This window comes from Eschrichtius robustus, chromosome 6, assembly GCF_028021215.1.
Source record: "Eschrichtius robustus isolate mEscRob2 chromosome 6, mEscRob2.pri, whole genome shotgun sequence".
NCBI lineage: Eukaryota > Metazoa > Chordata > Mammalia > Artiodactyla > Eschrichtiidae > Eschrichtius > Eschrichtius robustus.
In genome coordinates, this window is record NC_090829.1 from 86345638 (window position 1) to 86368820 (window position 23183).

Sequence of the window (23183 nt, forward strand, 5' to 3'; positions counted from 1 at the left end):
GTCAATCCCAATCTCCCAATTCATCCCACCCCCCGCCGCTTTCCCCCCTTGGTGTCCATACGTTTGTTCCCTACATCTGTGTCTCTATTTCTGCCTTGCAAACCGGTTCATCTATACCATTTTTCTAGATTCCACATATATGCATTGATATATGATATTTGTTTTTCTCCTTCTGACTTACTTCACTCTGTATGACAGTCTCTAGGTCCATCCACGTCTCTACAAATCAAACCAGACATTTTAATAACATTCTTGATGTGCATAGAAATCATTATTTAAACCAAACCGTACTATGAGAATAGAAGTATTCCTTAGAACCCCCCTAGTGAATCTGCCATTTGTTTTTACTCTGTACTTAATCATGCACTGAACATATGTTTATATGAAGTGGTAGGCATTTTGACAATTACATTGTGGTTTGTAAATCTGATTTTTCATCTATGGTAAGATTGCTGCCCTAACAGGAAGTGATGGCGCCTGAAGGACACTGTGCCTGAAGTCCATTCCTGTTAATGAAGAAATCAGCAATCTTTACATTGACTCTCTTCCAGGTCAGCAGTTTATGCCCTCCTTGTCCACCAATGAGGATGCTCAGGAAATGCCCAGTTTGGTGTGATTTTTTTAAAAAAATTATTATCCGATCAAAGGCTTAGCATGTTTTGGAACACCTGGTTACTTTTCAAGTAGTCTTTAATGACTGGCTCTAGAAAAGATGGAAAAAGGGCATATTACCACAGACTCTGCCTCTCGGGGCTCTCTCACTTTAATCCTCTAGTCTATTTCTGCCTCCTTAAAGAGAGTCTCATTCCTGCCATCTGTGCCAACCCCACTCTTCTTTTTCCAGCAAAGCAGACACTTAATATCTGTAAGAAATAGCCTGGTGAGTTTTTTGTTTATTAATTCTTGAAACTTGGACTTAAATTTTCTTCTCTGTAACATAGCACAAGGAACCGAAAGTAACCATTGGCTGACTTAGGTGAGCAGAACTTGATACTCTTCCCACCCATGCCCCCCTGCCTATGAAACCCCAACTGGTGACAGAGTCGTATTGTCAAGCCATCTTGCACATTTGCTTGTTTTGGATGGATATTTAATAGACTGTCAAGAACAGGAGTCTGACACTTGAATTCATTCAGATGCCAGTTCTTCAGATGCCTAGTACAATTCCATTTCCTGTCCATCTGGATATCCAGGCCTTAAAACTAGTTTAAAATGTAATCATCATGACCCCAAACTTCAGTTTGTTTGTTGTCGTTGTTGTTACATATACAGACATATGTATAGTGACTTAGGAAAAAGTAGCAAACTCAGTGGGATTTGAGGAGTGATTCTATTCTCAGAGTATTTGTTAGATGTAATTAAAGTTTTTTACATTCATTGAAAGAATTATCAAATTAAAATTCTGGTTTCTGGGTTTCACATACTAAAAGTATCATCAAGACAGATTATCTTGTTTAAACCAGTGAACAGTTATTCTAATAGAAATGTGAACAAAAACATAATTAATCTGCAAATTGTTCATCATTGCTGAGGATGGGATTGTAGGTCTTTAACCTGTAGGGCGTGTGTGTGTGTGTGTGTGTGTGTGTGTGAATACCTACAGTTTCTGTAATTTTTTTTTTTTTTAATTTATTTATTTATTTTGGCTGCTTTGGTTCTTTGTTGCTGTGCGCAGCTTTCTCTAGTTGCGGCGAGCGGGGGCTACTCTTCGTTGTGGTGCGCAGGCTTCTCATTGCGGTGGCTTCTCTTGTTGCAGGGTGCGGGCTCCAGGTGCACGGGCTTCAGTAGTTGTGGCTCGCGGGCTCAGTAGTTGTTGCTTGCGGGCTCTAGAGCGCAGGCTCAGTAGTTGTGGCACACGGGCCTAGTTGCTCCGTGGCATGTGGGATTTTCCCGGACCAGGGCTCGAACCTGTGCGTGCCCCCTGCATTGGCAGGCGGATTCTTAACCACTGCACCACCAGGGAAGCCCTGTAATTATATTTTTATATAAATTTTATGTACACACATATATTTCTGAGATTGTGAACATTCAACTTAAAAGAAAACTTTTAACAATAACACTAAATTTTACTATAAAATGGAGACATTTCTTTTGCAGCGTTCCTTATATTTTTTATATTGGAACTGCATTACTATTTTCTAGCCATGGAAGAGAGAGCAGTTCAGCGAGCTGAACGTAGGCGGATCTTGGCAGAGAGGAAGAAAAAAAAAGAAGAGGAGAAATTGGTAATAAATCAAGAATGCAAAGTGAGGCAAGAAAAAGGATTTGTATAGGCCTTTATTAAAAAATGAAACCTAGCTTGTTTAAGACCATTAAGGCAATAGTGTAACACCAACTTTGGATATGGCTTTTTGCCTCCCGGCCTGAACTCTGTGATAATTTTAGGAAAATGAAGGGAAAAAACATCAGCGTCATTAGTATAGCAGGAAGGGAATATTATGAAAGTTGTTGGGAGCTGGCAACTTAGAAGATTAACACATAACCAAGACTAATGTGTTACACGTAAATGTCCAACCTGATAAGTTTACAAAGGTGAGTAATTCTTATCTTCCAAAGTTTTGACCTGGACTGCCAGAAGTAAATTTTGTACCTACTAAGAAAAAATAAATAGTTCTAACAGCTTTGGGGTTTTTTGGTGAAATGGAAGAAAAATTTTTCTTAACGCTATATATAGTTTGGACTTAGTATTTCATAAATGAAAATAAGAACTAAAAAGTAATCATTTTGTAATGAAAAGTTAATGGTCTTATTCATGCTCAGTCTCATCTTCCCAAGTAGAAGAGAATTCTTTTGGAGAAACATTTAGGTTACACTACTGACCACCTGCTGGTCAGGTTTTCTACTTTTAACACAAAGCGCAGGTTTCTTCCAGAGACTGGGCAAGCACTTTGGTAGATACCTGACTTTCCTCAAAATAAAAGATCTTATTTCCACACAAATTGGGGGTTCTGATTTTTACAAATTCTAATCTTGATCAGGCCCAGTTAAAGGCCCAAGAGGAGGAACGTCGGAAGAGGGAGGCAGAAGAAAAGGAGGCTCAGCTTGAGAAAAAACGAGAAGAGAAGAGACTGAAGAAAATGGTTAGTAGTTTCTATTTGGTCAGCCACCTGTCCTTTGAAGTCTGTTGTGTGCAATCCTGTGGTCCTGTGCCCCTTCCCTCCGGAGAACGTCGGTCTAGAACACTCTTCTCTCACCTCTACCCTTTCTCTACCTTATTTAATGAAAACTTATTCATTCCTCAGATCTTAGCTCAACATGGTTAGCCTTTCCTGCCTTGTCCCACCCTCCTCTCTACCCAGAGTCTGTTTAGGTCCCCCTTTATGGACTCTGAGTATATCTTCTTCAAAGTACTACCAGGGCTTATAATTATGTATCTGTTTCTTGATTGTCTTATTCATTTCTTTATCCCCAACTAAACTGTAATCTCCATAAGAATAAAGTGAGCACTCTGATGTTACTCACTATTAAACTGGCCAGTGGTAGAAACTCAGAAAGTCTACTGAATGGATGAAAAATGAATGGACAAACAAATGAACAAATGGAAGAAAATACAGAAGAAGTAAGAGATACTAAGCTCTTACTTTCAAGGTTATTAAATTCTAGTTGGAAAGATAAGGCCTAAAAATACACACCTGTCAGAGAGAATATAGTACAAGCATATGCTGTCCTGTGCCTCACAGACCAAAAGAGATCAAGAGAGTCATATGAACAGGGCTAGATCCATGAAGATTTTGGAGAAATCAGAAGTATTTTCATAGAAGAGGGATTTGAATTGGAAACTGTATTAGTCAGGGTTCTCCAGTGAAACACAACCAGTAAGATATATGTATAGGAAGAGATTTATTATGAGGAACTGGCTCACAGGATTATGGAGGTGAGAAGTCCCAGGAGCTGCTGTCTGCAAGCTGAAGACCTAGGAAAGCTGGTAATTCCAGTAATTCCAGTCCAAGTCCAAAGGCCTGAAACCAGAGGAGCCAGTGGTATAAATCCCAGTTCAAGGTCAGGAGAAGACCAATGTCCCAGCTCAACAGGCAGGAAAGAAGCAAAAAAACAGGCAAATTCCTCCCTCCTCTGCCTTTTTGTCCGCTTCAGGCCCTCAAAGGACTTGATAATGCCCACCCACATTTGGGAGGGCAGGCTGCTTTACTGAGTCAACAGATTCAAAGGCTAATCTCGCCTGGAAACAGCCTCACAGACACACCCAGGAATGTTTAATCTGGGAACCCTGTGGAACAGTCAAGTTGACACATAAAATTAAAATCACAAGTCCATGCCTTATCAACTTGGCACCCATATACATCCCCCTAAACCATACCTAGTCTCCAAATAAAGACAACAACAAGATCATAATTCTGCCTAACATGATACAACTATCCTGCATACAACTGAAAATGAACACCCCTTCCCCAGAAGAGGAGGTAAAGTCCTTGAATGATGTTTATTCTTCTCCTTGCTAACCATGACACAAAGTCAATACATCTTATGTTACATGATTAGGGAATAAGAGTGGAAAGAAAACAAGATACGTATACACACAAACATATTCATAGCAAAATAAGAAGGGAATACTCATGACCATTACAGTCTTCATTTCTGTAACCGGTCAAGTGGATGTAGCTGGTACTTATAGTTACCTTCTTCCACTACCCACTCTATCCTTTGTCTTCAGCAAGCATCGCTGCTAATCATCGGATGACCTGAACCTTTATTCCTGAAAGGTCTGGCCCGTTAGTAGTCCAGCATGGATTGGGTTGTAGTTTTCCTTTCACCTTAATCACAGGGCATGGTAATACTAAGAGATACCCTAAGGGGTCTCCTATATTCCAGGCATACTCTTCCTCACCTCCATTGTGGAGTAGTAGTCCTATTGCCCCTAGTAGCCGGGGTCAGTCACCCCAGCCAGCACTTCCTTTTTTACCTGTTGATTCAGAGGCATGAGGAGCCCACAGTGATTAGGTGGCATTCTTTCCAGTTCAGTGGAATCATTGTATGTCTCCTTGTGGAAGCATTTCCCCATTTGGAACCAAGATCTCTAGGCCAACAGAACATAAATTTGTGGGAAAAGAAGCAAAAATTTTGCTAGTTATAGTGAGTGGTGCCACTCCCACTTCCACCCCTTGCTTCCTGGACCCCATGAATACTGGCTATGGGAGAAGCAGTACCATGTACTGGATGCTGGTTCAGAGCATATACAGACTTCCAGAGAACCTAACCCCAGACCTACAAGGTACTGCCACCTAGCTGGTGTTGCAGCTGAGTCTTCATAAGGCCATTCCACCATTCTGGCAAGCCAGCTGCTTCAGGATGGTGGGATACATGATAAGACCAGTAAATTCCATGCATATGGGCCCTTTGCTGTACTTGTTTTGCTGTAAAGTGAGTTCCATGATCAGAAGCAATGCTGTGTGGAAATCATGATTGTGAATAAGGCATTCTGTACATCCAGGGATGGTCTGTAAGTCCATGGATGGTAGTTTTGGCAGAAATATTACGGAGAGGAAAGGCATATCCATATCCAGAGTAAGTGTCTATTCCAGTAAGAATAGAGCATTGCCCTTTACATGATGGAAACAGTCCAATATAATCAATCTGCCACCTGACAGCTGTCTGATCAACCTGGAGAATGGGGCCGTATTGAAGACTCTGTGTTAGTTTCTCCTGCTGCTGGTAGACTGGGCACTCAGCATGGCCATAGCCAGTTGGCCTTGGTGAGGGGAAATCCATATTTCTGAGCCCATGTATATCCTCCATGCCTGCCACCATGGCCACTTTGTTCATGAGCCCGCTGGGCAATGACAGCAGTGGCTGGGGGAAGAGGCTGACTGGTATCCACATAATGGGTCATCTTGTCCATGGAGCAAAAGGCATATATAATTCATCCTTTGCTAAATCAGCCGAAGAAATCTCCAGAAACAGCTCAGTTACTTCCCTTAAAAACTACCTGAGGGGTTCTAAGTGAACATTTCCCCAACATGTGTTCTGTATAATCCTAGTAGTTCCTGAGATATTAAGTAGTTTTGAGAAAATATAAGTTCTGTGGTCAAAAACGTTTGGTAAATGCTGGTTAAAAAAATCAAGTTAAACAAGTTTCATTATTAGCTGCCTTCTCAGAACCTTTAACATCCTACCAGCTATTATGAGTCTCCAGAAGAGGGACAGTGTGCCAAGCAGTCACATATGGCTGACCAAAGAACCCTTTTTATAGAGCAGCCAGCAACATCTCATGAAGAAGTGGGGGCATGCTACTGTAAAGAAGTGAGACCATTTTAAAAATACACAGAACAGAACATTTCTCCTCTCGTATCTGTTCATTGTAGAACACTGGAGAAATACAAAAAAGACGGGGGAAAAAAATCTATGAGGTAACTACTCTTAATATCTTAGAATACTTACTTCTGTTCTTTTATCTCGATGCATCTCTCTCTTTTAATAGTTAAGTTGATAATTTGTGTGTGTAGGTGTATATAGTTTTTAAGCTGCTTTTTTCATTTAGGATTTTATCATGAGTATTTTCACTTGTTATTCAGAATTCTTCAAAACCTTTTTATTTATATGCTGAAGGCCATTTTTAAAAAATAGCCTTTTTATTCTGAAATAATTTGTCTCTCTATTCCTCTGTTAATATTGCTTCCAGTTTTTAGCGATTATGAATAAAGCTGCTACAGACATTCACATGTAGGTTTTTGTTTAGACATGTTTTAAATTCACTTAGGTAAATACCTAGAAGTGTGGTTGCTGGGTAGTATGCTAAGTCTATGTTTAACTTTGTAGGTAACTGCCAAATTCTCTTCCAAAGTGGCTGCACTGTTTTGCACACCCACCAGAAAGTTCCTCTTGTCCCACATCCTTGTCAGCAATTGTTATTGTCCTTTTGTTTGTTGGTTTGTTTGCTTGTTTTTTGCATTTTAAGCATTCTAATAGTGTGTCATGAGTGGTATCTCATTGTGGTGTTTATTTGCATTTTCCAAACAACAAATAATGTTGAGCATCTTATTTGTTTACTTGCCTTCTACATGTCTTATATGGTGAAGTGTCTGTTCAGATCTTTTTGACCCATTTTTCAGTTGAGTTATTTTCTTATTGAGTTGTTATTTCTTATTGCTTATTATCTTATTAAGTTATTTCTTACTGGGTTTTAAGAGTTCTTTATATATTCTGGACCAAGTCCTCTACTAGATATGGGACTGCAAATATTTTCTCCCAGTCTGTGGCTTGTATTTTAATTCACTTAACAGCGACTTTCACAGAGGAAAAGTTTTAATTTTGATAAAGTCCAATTTATTGATTTTTTTTCTTTCACTGGATGTGCTTTTAGTATTGTATGCAAAAACTAATCTCCAAATCCAAGGTTACTCAGATTTTCTCTTATATTTTCTTCAAGAAGTTTTATAGTTTTATGTTTTACATTTAGATCTGTTGTCCATTTGGAGATAATTGTTGCATAAGGTGTAAAGTATGTATCAAGTTTATTTTTTTGCATATAGACATCCATTTGTTCCAGTATCATCTGTTGAGAAGGCTATCTTTTCTCCATTGAATTACATTTATACTTTTGTCAAAAATCAGTTGACTGCATTTATGTGGGACTATTTCTGGGCTCTATTCTGTTCTGTTCATCTTTATGTGTAGTCCTTCGCCAGTACCACATTATCTTTGATTGCTGTAGCTTTATAGTAAATCTTGCAGTCTCGCAGTGTGAATTTTTCCACTTTATTCTTTTTCAGAATGTTTTGGCTATTCTAGTTTCTTGATCTTTCTATATAAATTGACAATCTTGTCAATTTGTATAAAAAAGCTTGCTACATTTGGGATCGTATTGAGATTGATTGGGATCACATTGAATGTATAGATCAAATCAGGAGAATTGACATTTAACAACATTGGGTCTTTAATCTGTGAACATGATATAGCTCTCCATTTATTTAGATCTTTGATTTGTCTATGAGTATTTTATAGCTTTCCACATATCTTACATATTTTTTGTTAGATTTATACCTAAGTACTTATTTTTGTGGTGCTATTGCAAATGATATCTTTTTAAAATTTCAGATTCCATTTATTCATTGCTAGTAGGTAGGAACACAGTTCATTTTTGTATGTTGACATTGTATCTTGTAACCTTGCTAAACTCACTTATTCATTTTAGGAAGTTGTTTGGTAGATTTTTTTGGGGGGATTTTCTACATAGACCACCATATTGTCTGCCAATAAAGGCAGTTTATTTCTTCCTTTCCAATCTGTATGCCTTTTCTTTCTTTTTCTTACCTTATTGCACTAGCTAGGACTTCCAGTGCAAGGTTGAATAGTACTGAGAGAAGATATCCTTGCCTTAGTCCAGATCTCAGGGGGAAGATTGAGTCTCTCAACATTATTGTCATATATGTCATATATTTTACTTTTATATATATTATAAATACCCATCACCTTGTCACTGTTATTGCTTTACAGTTATATTTCAGTGTAATTAAAAATAAGCCGAAAATTATATTTTACATTCATTTCTTCCATTTCTAGTGCTCTTTATTTCTTTGTGTAGGTCTAAGTTTAAGCTATGTCATATTCCTTCTGCCTGAAGAATGTCCTCTGACATTTCTTACAGGGTTGGTCTACTGGTAATGAATTCCCTTAGTTTTTATTTGTTTGAGAATTCTTTATCTTTCCTTCATTTTTGAAGGGTATTTTCACAGGGTATATTGATAGAATTCTGGGTTTACAGTTTTTTTCTTTCAACACTTTAAAAATGTCACTCTGTTGTCTTCTTGCTTGTCTGGTTTCTGGCAAGAAGTTTGCTTTAATTCTTATCTTTGTTCCTTTGTAGATATCGTAGTCTGCTCAGGCTGCCATAACAAAATACCACAGGGCAAGTGGCTTAAACAACAGAAATTAACATTCTCACAATCCAGGAGGCTGGATGTCCAAGATCAGGGTGACAGCATGGTTGGTTTCTGGTGAGAGCTCTCTTCCAGGCGGGTAGAAAGCCACCTTCTCAGTGTGTCGTCGCACGTCCTTTCCTCAGTGCATGTACACAGAGAGGGAGAGAGACAGTGTGTGAGCTCTCTGGTATCTCTTTTTATGAGGACACTAATCCCACCCTTAGAACCTCATTTTGCCTTAATTACTTCTTTAGCGGCCCCATGTCCAAATACAGCCACACTGGGGCAGTGGGTGGTGTGGGTTTAGGACTTCAACATATGAATCTGGAGGGGAACAAAAACATTAAATCCATAAGAGTAGGTACGATGGGTTTCCTCCAGCTGCCTTCAAGATTTTTTCTGTCTTTGGGTTTTAGCAACTTGAATATGATATGTCTAGGTATAGTATGTTTGTTTGTTTGTTTTCCTTGCCTGGTGGACTCTAAGTTTCTTAGGTATGTGGTTTTGTGTCTGTCTGTAATTTTAGGATATGTTTTACCCATTATTTCTTCAAATATTTTACCTGCCCCATTTTTTCTTCTCCTTCTGAGATTCCAGTTATGCTTGTATTGCATTGTTTGATATTGTCCCACAGCTCTTTGATGCTCTGTTGTTTTTTTTCACTCTTTTTTTTCTCTTTGCTTCTCAGGTTGTATAATTTCTATTGCCCCAACTTCAAGTAACCTGATACTTTCCTCAGCTGTATCAAGTCTAGTGATGAGCCTATTGCAGGCCCTCTTCATTTCTATTACTGTGTGTTTTTGATTTCTAGCATTTTCATTTGACTCTTTATTATAGTTTCCATATCTCTGCTAAAATTACCTATCTAATCTTGAATGATGACTGCCTTTTCCATTAGAGCTTTTAATATTATCATTAATTATTTAAAATTTCCTCTCTGATAGTTCCAGCATCTTTCATATTTGAGTGTTGTTCTAATGATGGCTTTATCTTTTCAGACTGTGTTTATTTCTTGTCTTTTAATATGTCTGATTTTTTTGTTGTTGAAAGCCAGACATGTACAGGGCAATAGAAACTGAGATAAATGGGCCTTTAGTGTGGAGATTTGTGTTAATGTAGCCAGGAGTTGGGCTATGTTTGAAGTTTGTTGTTGCTATGGTTACCATTGTTGAGGTTTGTTGTTGCTATGGGCACCATAGACTTCAATATTCACTAGTGACTTTTTTTTTGTCCTCTCTTTTGGCTTTAGGTCTTCCCTTTGTGCTGTTCCCTGAGAAAATCTGTCTCTTTCAACCCTCCAGCTGTACTCCTCTGTTATTACTAGAGGTTTGCTAGCGTGCTGGTGTGGTGTGGATGAGGGGAGCATTCTCTAACGTTCTCTTTGGAGTGCACAGTATTGGCCATTCAGAAGAATTTCTGCTCCTACTCTAGGGGCAGAGTTTCCCTGCCCCTGTGTTCCCTTCTTTCAGTATCCACTGTCTCGGTCTGTGACCTTAAAGCCCTTCCCTCTGTGAGGTTCCTTCTTCACTTGAATGAGATAGGGAGGCTGGTCTGGGCGGAGTTCCCCTCCCCCAGCTGCAGTGGCATTACACTAGTGCCTTCAGTTGGCGCTGCTTGCAGATGAAGCCCCGGAGAAGAGTCGGGGCAGATTTTGCAGTGGTTGCTGTTCCTCTCCCCCAGCTAGAACCACGGCGGGGACTTGATCCGGATTTTCCCTGATCCTCTCTGTGACAGCCTGGTGGAGTTCCTAGAGCAAAGAGGTTAAGAACCTCCCTATGACTGTGACCCCCAGGAGCTTCACCCTCCTCATGCCGGCCCACCCTTGGCCTCCAGCAGTTAGCCAGATTTCTAGCTTAATGATCTTACTGGCTCAGGGGGTAGGGTGGCTTCTGCCTCAGAGAAGCAAATGCTTGGGTGTTGTGTCTCCCTGAAGGTGCCCGTCTCCAGATTTGGGGATGGCTTCAGTTCTCTGATCGGTTCATAAAAAGTCATTAATTTGTTATCTAGCTGTCCAGCTTTTTTCTTGCTGGAAGCAAACTGCTTATACAGAGCAAGAAGGATGAGAAATACATTACTGGCCAATAGGTTGTTTTGTTTCTCTCACTATCCAAGCCCAAATCTTTTCTTTTTTAGGAAAGGTAAAATGTAAGTTCAGTCTGCAACAGTAGACAAAAAGATTTTGTCACATAGACTAGTTTCCATTTAGTAAATCAGCTGTTTGTAGCAGTCTCAATTGAGATGGATGCATTTATAGACTGACTTGTTTGAGCTTTCTTTGGGAGCAGCTTTAGATCTAAAATGCACTTGGCAATTGTCTCCTTTTGCTTCTGAGCAAAGATGCTCTGCACAATGTGTTTTTCTACCCAGTTTATCATGTGGTTGTATTCCTTCTGATGCATCATTTTCTGCACGGGTGATTCTTGACCGCCTATATACTTTATATAGCCATTACCAGTAAGCACCCTCCCAGGCCATAGCAGTGTTATTCCTCTGAACATCAAAAAAGTAATGGCACTTCTCAACCAGTGCCTGCTGTGGCTTGTCCAAATCGGTTGCATCCTGGATGTGTTTGATGGAAGCCTGCTTCCTCTCTTCTAGTTGGGCTGTTTTTGCTCATTACGTTTATCAGCAAATTGTCCGACAGAGGTACCATACTTCTTTCTAATTACATAGATGAGCAACCCTACTGTTGATAAAGGTCTCTAGCAATCACATATATTTCTTTGGGTAGAAAACACAAGATCAGTTCTGTGATACCAGTTTTAGGATACAGAACTGGAAGAATTCCTCAGGGATAAGCCCATGACAAATTTGTCCTCCATATTAAAAAAAAGAGGTGGGAATTCCCCAGAGGTCCAGTGGTTAAGACTCCATGCTTTCATTGCCGAGGGCGTTGGTTCAATCCCTGGTCGAGTAACTAAGATCCCACAAGCCACGTGGTACGGCCAAAAAATAAAACCCAAAAAAACAAAACAAAACAAAACAAAAAAGAAATGGTTCAAGGTCTAGACATTGGCTGCCCTCTGTGAAAGATCCCTGTTACCTGCAGTTCGCCTGTATCTACAAGTACTGCATTCTTCAGAGAGGGGCCACTTTAGCAATGGCAGAAGTACCACCTATGGCAGCATGGTCAGTGATGCTCCAAGTGGTGGCTTAATGTCCCTGTGACCCTGACAGGATAGCCTATCAGGTGCAGCAGTAAGATGGCCAGTCACAGGTCTCACACAATGATCTTTTGAAGATAATCTAAATTCCTTTTAACATCCCATTGCTTTATTTTTATTAAAAGTATTCTAGAAATACTTAATCAGGCAGTAACTTTTATGGCTGTGTAAATATGCTTTGTATTAATAGACAGTTGATGAAGTTTATGGTGGAAAGATAAATTTATCAGAGAAGACCAGGCAAGATTTGAAGTCTTTCATAATTGCTTAGCAAGCATATTTGTTCATTTAACAAATATATGTCGAGCATCTACTATGTGCTAGGCATTGTTCTAGATATTAGAGCAGTGGAGAAGACAGACAGTAGCCCTGCCCTCATAAAGCTTATATGCTAGTTGGGGAAAACAGGCAATAAACAAGATAATAACTAAGAAGTAGAGGGAGAGGTATAATGGGGAAAGCAAGATGGGGAAAGCCTCTCTGAAGAAGTGATATTTGAGCTGCTAGATGCTGAGGAGGCCTCTGTAAGGTCCACAAGGGCAGGTTAAATGTGAGATACCTATTAGACATCCAAATGAACATGTCAAATAGGCAGTTGAATATATAAGCCCAGACATCAAGATTGTAGTAAGGAACCTGGGAGTCAAAAACATGTCAGTGTTTTTAATGCTCTGGAAGTGAATGAAATCAACTTGGGAGATTGTCTGGATAGAGAAGAAATACGAGGATCCAGGACTGAGTCCTAGAATATATGAATAACTACTCAGAGGATGAGGAGATAGTGAGGTAGGAAGCGTACCAGGAGAACTGTTTATTGAAAAGCTGAGAGAAAAAAGTATTTCTGGAAGGATGTGATGGTGGTTAACTGGGCTAAATGCTGCTGGGTTCAATGAAAAAGAGGACAGACAAGTGAAACTTTGATTTGGCAACACGGAGATTATTCATGACATAGACAGGAGTGTTTTCAGTGGACTGCTGGGAAGGGAGCCCATATAATAGGGGTCACATGTGGTTGAAGGATTTTTTTTTTTCTGTTGGCAGTTGGTCTTTTGAGTGTTATTTTGTTTTTTAAAAGATGGGAGGTATCAGCACATATATGCATATTGATGGGAATGATCTAGTAGCGAGGGAGAAATTCATGATACAAGAGGGCAAAGACTATAAATTACAGGAGTGCCTAACTGGGAATACGTTCCAGAGCACAATGAAAGGGTGGCTTATAATGGATGGAAGGCAGAGTGCGGGAATGGTGTCGACTGCCCTGTATTCTTCTCAATTCTCGCTGTAATTCCTTGTCTTTCTTTCAAAGCAGTAGTGGTGGAGATATATATATATATATTCAAATGAGTCTCATTTGTTGCATATCGTTTGTTGAATAATTTAAATCAGAAAGATACCCTGATTTTGTGTCCCTTTTTAGCCTGAGTGAATTATGCTCTGTGAAACCCTAGCTGCATAGATCCCCAATATAAGTGCCATCTCAAGGCGGACGGCATCATTTCACGTAATCCTCCCAATAAACCTTAGATGCAGGTGTTATGGACATTTTCTATACAAGGAAATGGAAAATACAGTAATAGTAATGAAATACAGCCAGCTCTGTTGAGGAAACCTTAATCAAGGGAGGAAATACACATTTAAAGTAAATTGTTGCATATGAATACAAAATTTCGGCTCAAGCAGATATCTGATTTATTAAATGTTTTTCTTTCTATTTTTCCATGGAAAAGTACACTTCTAAAAAATCTACAAACAATAAATGCTGGAGAGGGTGTGGAGAAAAGGGAACCCTCTTGCACTGTTGGTGGGAATGTAAATTGGTACAGCCATTATGGAGAACAGTATGGAGAGTCCTTTAAAAAAATAAAACTAGAGCTACCATATGATCCAGCAATCCCACTCCTGGGTATATACACAGAGAAAACCATAATTTGAAAAGATACATGCACCCCAATGTTCATTGTAGCACTATTTACAATAGCCAAGACATGGAAGCAACCTAAATGTCCATCAACAGAGGCATGGATAAAGAAGCTTTGGTACGTATATACAGTGGAATATTACTCAGCCATAAAAAAGAATGAAATAATGCCATTTGCAGCAACATGGATGGACCTAGAGATTGTCACTACAGAGTGAAGTAAGTCAGACAGAGACAGACAAATACCATATGATATCACTTATATGTGGAATCTAAAAAAAGGGTACAAATAAACTTATCTACAAAACAGAAATAGAGTTACAGGTGTAGAAAACAAACTTAATGGTTACCAGCAGGTAAGGTGGGGGAGGGATAAATTGGGAGATTGGGCTTGACATATACACACTACTATATATAAAATAGATAACTGAAAAGGACCTACTGTATAGCACAGGGAACTCTACTCAATACTCTGTAATGGCCTATATGGGAAACGAATCTAAAAAAGAGTGGATATATGTATATGTATAACTGATTCACTTTGCTGTACAGCAGAAACCTACAGAACATTGTAAATCAACTATATGCCAATAAAAATTTTTTTTAAGTAAATAAATACGCCATTTTCCCCCACAAGCCACATGAAAATGGTTTTCCTTAAGAGCCTACGACACCGGCCATAGAGTTGTAATTCTAGGAAGATAACTTAGTTGTGTGTGTGAACAGGGTTGGCCGAGCCTGAGGGCTTCTCCAGAGGCTTACTGTGTTAGATTCTTGTCTACAAGTTGCAACTGCTGCCTCGATGCCACAGGGACATGTCAGTGGATGTGAAAATGGCCAGCTTTCATTTTCCTCCCCACTTAACTCTCAGCTTCCTCTTGTTGGTCATAAGAAAATTCTCGAAAATAATTTTTCTTTCCATTCAATTCAATATCTCAACTGTCTGTAATAAACATTATGAAGGTAATTTTGGTTGAATCCTTTAGAGAATATGGACATTTCATATTCATTGAGGAATGTGTACAGGTAAAGGTAGTTTGGATTGGAAGATCAGAGCAAGTCTCCCTTCCACCTTAGAAATGTTCCAGTGCCCTCTCTCATTTTTTTTTTCTCAGAGAAGACTCAGGCAATTAAGTAGTTGTCAGAATCAGCCAATTCACCACAACCGTTTTCTTGAAGTGAAATTGTGGCAAATAAAGAAAAAGAAGCTTAAATTAAGTGATTTTTACTGCCGAGACTGACAACTACTGTGAAGACAGTCTCAAGTCTTTGCTTTTGCTCCTGTGACTTGCATAACAGCCATCACTAGACTTTTAATGGAGTATGAAGTATCTTTAAATTTGAATAGAATAATTCATATATAAATTTCTACCCCATGATCTAAATGAAGGGGCTATATTGCTACGTTTCCCGTAATAATAAGGGGAAAATACTGATTGCTCTCCTAACGGTTTTACTTCCTAGTAACTTGGTGAGATGTAAATCATTTCTGTGAACAATGCTGAATAAATCCTAGGATATGCATAGCCCTGATTCTTGCAGGATTCATGAGGAACTTTTCCTCACCCTCTTTGCAGAATTGTTTCCTTTTTTTCAATGTTCCAGTGTTCTGTTACCATGATTAACATGCTGTTTAGTGGTTACATATTCAAATTAAAGTAATTAGCTATTTGTTGAAATGAAATTCATGAGTTTTTAGGTCATTGCATCTTTTTTTTTTAGTTTTATTGAGGTGTAATTGACAAAATTGTAAGATACTTCAAATGTACATAAAACATGATGATTTGATATATGTTGGCATTGTAAAAGGATTCCCACTGGGTTAATTAACATATCCATCACCTCACATACTTATTGTGTGTGTGTGTGTGTGTGTGTGTGTGTGTGTAAGAATGCTTATTTTCTCCTCTCTTAGTAAGTTTCAATTATGAAATGTTATCAACTGTAGTTACCGTGTTATACATTAGGTCCTCAGACCTTATTCATCTTGTAACTGAAAGTTTGTACCATTTTTCCAGGCCCTACCTATTTCTCCCACCTCAAAGGCACTGACAGTCACCATCCTACTCTGTTTCTACAATTTCAACCCATTTTTGTTTTAAGGTTCCACATATAAGTGATACCACTTAGTATTTTTGTTTTTCTCTGTCTGGCCTATTTTACTGAGCATAATGCCCTCAAAATTCATCCATGTTGTCAATGATGACCAGATTTCCTTCTTTTTTTTTTAAGGCTGAATAATATTCCATTGTGTGTATCTATAGCACATTTTTTATCCATTCATGCATCGATGGATACCTACTTTGTTTCCATTCCTTGGCTATTGTTAATAATGCTGCAATAAGCATAGGAGTACAGATATGTCTTTGAGACAGTGATTTTGTTTCCTATGGATATATACTCAGAAGTAGGATTGCTGGATAATATAGTAGTTCCATTTTTAATTTCTTGAGGAACCGCCATACTGTTTTCCACAGTGGCTGTACCAGTTTACATTCCCCAACAGTGTGCAAGTGTTCCCTTTTCTCCACATCCTCATTAGCATTTGTTATCTCTTGTCTTTTTGATAATTGCCATCCTAACAGGTGTGAGGTGATAGCTCATTGTGGTTTTGATTTGTGTATCCCTGATAATTAGTGACGCTGAGCACCTTTTCACATACCTGTTGGCCATTTGTGTGTGTCTTCTCTGGAAAAATGTCTCTTCAGATCCTTTACCCATTTTTTCAAATGAGTTTTTTGCTATTGAGTTATATGAGTTCCTTATATATTTTGGATATTAACCCCTTATTGGATATGTGGTTGCAAATATTTTCTCCCATTCTATAGGTTGCCTTTTCATTTTGTTGATGGTTTCCCTTGCTGTTCAGAAGCTTTTTAGTTTGATGTAGTCCTGCTTATTCATTTTGGCTTTTGTTGCCCTTGCTTTTGGTGTCAAATCCAAGATTTTGATTACTGATTCAGTCTATAGTAATTAGTCTATTCAGATTTTCTAATTCTTCATGATTCAGTCTTAGTAGGTTGCATGTTTCTAGGACTATATCCATTTCTTCTAGATTATCTAACTTGTTGGCATTTGTTTATAGTAGTTTTTTTTAGGATTCTTAGTATTTCTCAGTTTTCAGTAGTAATGTCTTTCATTTCTGGTTTTATTTGTCTTTTTTTTTTTTCCTTAGTCTAGCTAATGGTTTGTCTGTTTTGTTTTGGTTTTTCTTTTTAAAACAGCTCTTAGTTTCTGTGATCTTTTTAATTGTCTTTCTACTCTCTATTTCATTTATTTCTGCTCTGATCTTTATTTCCTTCCTACTACTAACTTTGGACTTAGTTTGTTCTTCTTCTGGTTCCTTGAGGTGTATAATTAGGTTGTTTATTTGAGATCTTTCTTTTTTCTTAATGTAAGCATTTAAACTTACCTCATAGAACTGCTTTTTGCTGCATCCCATACGTTCTGGTATGTTGTGTTTCCATTTTCATTTTTGTCAGATATTTTTTTATTATTTTATTTTTCTTTTGATTCCTTTTTTGACCCTTGGTTGTTCACAAGCATGTTGTTTAATCTCCACATCTTTGTGAATTTTCCAGTTTTCCTCTTGTAACTGATTTCTAATTTCATAACATTGTAGCTGGAAAATATGCTTGGTATGATTTCAGTCTTTTTAAATTTATTAAGACTTGTTTTATGGCCTAACATATGATCTATCCTGAAGAATGTTCCATGTACACTTGAGAAAAATATGTATTCTGCTGCTGTTGGATGAAATGTTCTGTATATGTCTGTTAATTCCATCTGGTCTAATGTGTTGTTTAAGTCCAATATATCCTTGTTGATTTTCTGCCTAGATGCTCTATCCATTGTTTAAAGTGGGTTATTGAAATCCACTACTGTTATTGTATTTCTGTCTATTTCTCACTTCAAAATGTTAATATTTGCTTTGTACTTAGGTGCTCCAATGTTGAATGCATAAATATTTTCAATTGTTACATATTCTTGATGAATTGACCTCTTTATTCATGATATAATGACCTTCTTTGTCCTTGATATCATTTTTGGCTTAACGTCTATATTGTCTTACGTAAATATAACTACCCCTGCTCTCTTTTGGTTCCTGTTTGCATGGAATATCTTTTTCCATTCCTTCACTTTCAGTCTCTATGTGTCCTTAAAGCTGAAGTGAGCCTCTCATAGAAAGCACATAGTTGGGTCTTGTTTTTTTAATCCGTTCAGCTACTCTGTGTCTTTTGAATGAAGGATTTAATCTGTGTACATTTAAAGTAATTATTAATAGGTGTGGACTAGCTATTGCCATTTTGTCAATTATTTTCTAGCTGTTTTGTAGTTCCTTTGTTCCTTTCTTCCTCTCTTGCATTATTCCTTTGTGCTTTGATTATATGTATTTGTGCTGTGATTTATAAATATTTTGTGTATTTACTATAAGTTTATGCTTTATGGTTACCATGAGGTTTATATAAAACATCTTGTAATTATAACAGTCTATTTTAAGCTGATAACTTCAAATGCATACAAAAACTCTACATTTTTACACTTCTCCCACCATAGTTTGTTTGTCACAATTTTATATTGTGTATCTATTAACAAGTTATTGTAGTTATAGTTATTTTTAATACTTTTGTCTTTTAACCTATACTAGAGTTTTAAGTGATTCACTCATCACCATTACAATATTAAGAGTATTCTGAATTTAACTATATATTTACCTTATCAGTGAGTTTATACTTTCATATGTTTTCATATTACTTATTAGTGTTCTTCATTTCAACTTGAAGAAGGCCCTTTAACATTTCTGGTAAGGCTGCTCTAGTGGTGATGAACTGTTTCAGCTTTTGTTTGTCTGGAAAACTCTTTATCTCTCCTTCAATTCTGAAGAACATTTTTTCTGGGTAGAGTATACTTAATTGGCAGGTTTTTTTCTTTCAGCATTTGAATATAACATCTCACTTCTCTGGCCTACAAGATTTCTGCCCAAAAAATCCACTGATAGTCTTATATTATCAGTGTATAAAGGAGTGTACTTATACCTAACAAGTTGCTTTTCTCTTGCTGTTTTTAAGATTCTTTGTCTTTAATTTTTGACAATTTAATTATAAAGTGTCTTGGTGTGTGTCTCTTTAGATTCATCTTATTTGGTACTTTTTGGGCTTCCTGGACCTGGATATCTGTTTCTTTCTCCAGGTTAGGGAAATTTTCAGCCAGTATTTCTTTTTTTTCTTTTTTCCTTTTTTTTCTTTTTTCTAGATTCATACCATTGTGGTCAGAAAAAAAAATGCTTGACATGATTTCAATCTTAAATTTATTGAGACTTACTCTGTGGCCTGGCATGTGATCTGTGCTGGGGAACGTTCCCTGTGCACATGTTTCATGATGCAAGATTCTGGAAAGGGAGTGGTCAAAACCTAAGAAATGTGGTTATAATGAGACTAGAGCAAAATAAGAATTGGCTTTATAGAATAGGGTATACCAATGTTTCTGTATATTGCCATAGGTGTAGAGATAGAGAAATATGAGACAAAGATGGAGATAAAGTACTTTTCCCTTTGAAAGATCTATAAAATTTTATAAAAGAGGAAGTTGGGAAAACTCTTGCTTGCTAAGTTGTTTAATAAATAAGAAAAGTATTGTTAAGGAAGAGGGACTGGTTACGACAGAATGAAGGCATTGTTTAAAAGGCCAAGTTTATATGGATTTGCCTCTTTAATCAGCAGAATTTTGTGGTTAAAAACAGTCACAGATAAAGTACTACAGGATGGAGCAGATCTAGAACTGGCACTGGGAAAAGACTGTATCATTGAAGCCCAAAGGATTACAAACACTAAGCATCTTTCCAACTGCCTGACCATGTGAAGTTGAACTATCCAGTATTTCTTTGAATAAGTTTTCTGCCCCTTTCTTTTCTCTCTTTCTGGGACTCCTATAGTATGTTTATTCTCCCTTTGATGGTGTCCCATTAGTCCCCTTAGGCTATCTTCACTTTTTCTCATTATTTTTTCTTTTTGTTCCTCGAATTGAATTCCACTGCTCTGTCTATAAGTTGACTGATCTTTTTTTCTGCTTGATCTGGTCTGCTGTTGAACCCCTCTGTTGAATTTTTCTGTTCAGTTATTGTATTCTTCAGCTGTATGATTTATGTTTGGTACTTTTGTATATTTTCTATCTCTGTTGAAATTCCCTTTGTTCATGCATTGCTCTCCTGACGTCAGTGAGCATCTTTATGACCATTATTTTGAAAACTCTACTGGGTAAATCACTTATCTCCATTTCATTAAGACTGGCTTCTGGAGGTTTATCTTGCTCTTTTGGTTGGAACATATTTCTCTGTTTCTTCATTTTTCTTGACTCTCTGGGTTGGTTTCTGTACATTAGATAAAAGTCACCTCTGCTAGTCTTGACAGAGTGCTCACGTGCAGAAGATGAATCTCATCAGCCTGGCCCAGGCTTCTGGTTGTCTCTCAGACCTTTGTCACTGCCTTTGTCCTTAGTAGCTCCCCATATTTGAGCGTGTGCCAAGACCTATCAGTGTCCCAAAAGAAAGGATCTCAGTCAGCACCTTGATACACACTGGTTAGAAGCTGTACCCTCAGGCAGCAGCTGTGAAAATATGTAGTTAAGCCCCTTCCAGGGAGAAACTAGGAGATGTGTGTTTTTCCTGCTCCCTTTCACTGAGCCCAGGTGTATAACCATGGGGCTGGGTGGCCAGGGTGATGTTGGGGGGGGGGGCGGGTTTCTCCTGTGCCTGTTTAAAGCCTGCTTGTTTGCCGTAGTCCTATGGGACTTGTGAATGTAAGTTCCACTGGCTATCAGAGCCAGGCAGTCCAGGGGCCCCTCCCACTCAGGTGGCAGTCACAAAAGTTAGCATGCAAAATGTGTGTGTAAGCTCCTTTCAGACAGATGCTAGCAATCTGATGTGGAGTGAGCCAGAGGGAGAAGGCAGAGGAAGTACCCAAAGGCTCCCTCACGCTCTGGAGAGGATCTCAGCCAGCTCCTAGATGCGTGCTAAATTAGAATCTGGACCCTCAGGCAGCAGCTTGTAAAGTATGAAGTCAAATCTCTTTCAGGGAAAGACTGGGAGATGGGCTTTTTGCCTGCTTTCTCAGGACTGAGTCCTGAGAGCATAGGAGTGAGTATAGGAGCATAGCCACAGTGAGTACTCTCATCCAATAAGACCTGTTTCTTTGTTTGCTATAGTCTTGTATGTCTCGTGGACACAAGCCTTGTTGGTGTTTTGGGGGCCCATCCCTTGCTTGAATGGTTGTCTTTAAAGTTGGGGTGCTAGATGTGCAGTCCAAATCCTTCACTCCTTAGGAAGAAGCTGGGAGTTGGGAGTTCCCTCCCTATTATAGGGCACTGAGCCAGGGATGGCGTTTATGGCAAGCCTGTGTCTCAGCCTTTCCTGTCAATATTTTTGATGTATCAATGTAGGTATTTTCTCATTCGCTTGATGTGGAAAAGTCACACAGCTAGTTTCTGGATTTCTTTCACAGGGAAGTGCTCCATGTGTAGCTATACATTCAGTGCATCCAAGGGAGGAGGGAAGTTCAGGAACTTCCTATGTCACTGTTTTGGTTCCTCCTTGGCATTTTTACCTATTTATTTTTTCCAGAAAGAACTAGAGAAGCAGAAGAGAATTAAGAGGAACCAGCAGCTGGAAGCAATAGCCAAAGAACATTATGAAAGCGTATTGCTAAGAAAAAAAGGTCTGGAGCCTTGGAAGAGGCTGAGAATGCAAAGCAAGCAAAACCTCCAGGTATAGTGTCACACTCTTATCCCCCCAAAATCAGCAAGTGGACTTTAAAATAGGATAAACACCCTGTGAGGCTTTGGAGGTCGTTTGGAGATTTAAAAGTCAGAAAGATAAATGAATTGAGTGTGGATATTTACTTGTTTTAGATAAAAGTTTGAATTTGGTCTTCCAAGGTAGAGAAAGACTTCTGTAACTGAATAGGTTGGAAAAAACTAGAGTACATTTTTTATTAGAGACCTCCAAGGTAGGATGAATAGAGGCCTCTCTCAATTTTAGCAGTGTATAGCTATGTAATAAAGGAAAAATAATTACCATAAGGTATGCTAATCAGATTTCTGCTGCAATAAAGCTGCCTAACAAACAGCCCTGAAATATCGTGGCTTACAACTCAGGTATTTATTTCCCACTCACATGTTTGTGGGCCAGTTTAGATCAAATTCAGATCTCTCCACAGCCTCTTTCTGGCTCCAGCTGTTATTCAGGGCAAGCTTTCACCTGGCAAATGTCTGAGATACAAAGGCCAAACCCAATTATGTAAACCCATATGAAACCTTGGCTTGTATCATGTCCACTAACATTCCATTGGCCACAGCAAGTCATAGGGCCAAACTCAAGGTCACTGAGAGGAGAAAAAGGCTCCATTTACTCCATTGGGAGACAGGATGAAATCACATGCAAGTGTGTGGGTGTCACATCCTATTATCCGGAATAGTCATCCACTCTACCACACAGGGATAAATGAAATCAGATACCACTGAAATTCAAATTTATCCAGTGCACAGAACACGGCATTTAACTAAATGATCAAAAGCTCAAAATAGATAAGATGTTATCTTTAGAATTCTACTTCATAGTAAGGTCAGTAATGCATACCAGTTGTGACCACTCTTATTTACACATTTGGCCAAGTTAATACTGAAAAGTAAGGCTAATCTTCTTGGTTATGAAAACCAGGATTAAAGATGAACAATAATGCTCTTGTACCATAAGAAGCCCACTGCGTGCAGTAATGCTGCAGGCTGTACCTTTGTGAACGTGACTTAGGCTACTTTTTCCTCCCCTAGCCAATCTATTCACCCTTCATTCTCTTTGTTCTCTTCCTATTTTCACACTTTCTTCTTCTTATCTTCCCTAAATGCCCTCCCCACTGTTTTTCTGTCTCTGATTTTTTGTCCTCTGCCTCCTAACCGGTGGTTCTGGAACCACTGAGTATCTCAAACCAGCTAAGGAGGCCAATTTGTGGTGGTCAGGCCTGAGGGCACGAGGATCCCTCCTCTTGGAGGCCTTGACCCATCTGTGCCCCAAGCGTTGCTATTTTCCTGGTAATGATATGGGAGCGCTGAGCCATAGTTTTCTGAGTGAATGAGTCTGGAAATGAAATCTGAATGGAAGTTTGCTTCTTGAATATACTACAACAAACATTTAGTCATATCAGATAGTTTGTTATCCAGTTGAGCGCTCCTAGTTTT

General features: G+C 38.5%; 1 protein-coding gene and 1 pseudogene across 4 annotated transcripts in view; one reads left to right on the forward strand and one right to left on the reverse strand.

The window, feature by feature from the left end:
- The window catches only part of CCDC191 (coiled-coil domain containing 191), a 101851-nt gene that overhangs the window by 61935 nt on the left and 16733 nt on the right, over positions 1–23183 (forward strand). For all 4 annotated transcript variants that reach the window (XM_068546717.1, XM_068546718.1, XM_068546719.1 and 1 more), the window contains 3 exons: positions 2143–2225; positions 2979–3080; positions 21574–21717. In XM_068546717.1, the coding sequence (XP_068402818.1) occupies positions 2143–2225; positions 2979–3080; positions 21574–21717 (329 nt within the window). The remainder of the gene's footprint in view (positions 1–2142; positions 2226–2978; positions 3081–21573; positions 21718–23183) is intronic.
- Positions 11084–11696, reverse strand: LOC137766662 (ATP synthase F(0) complex subunit B1, mitochondrial pseudogene; annotated as a pseudogene).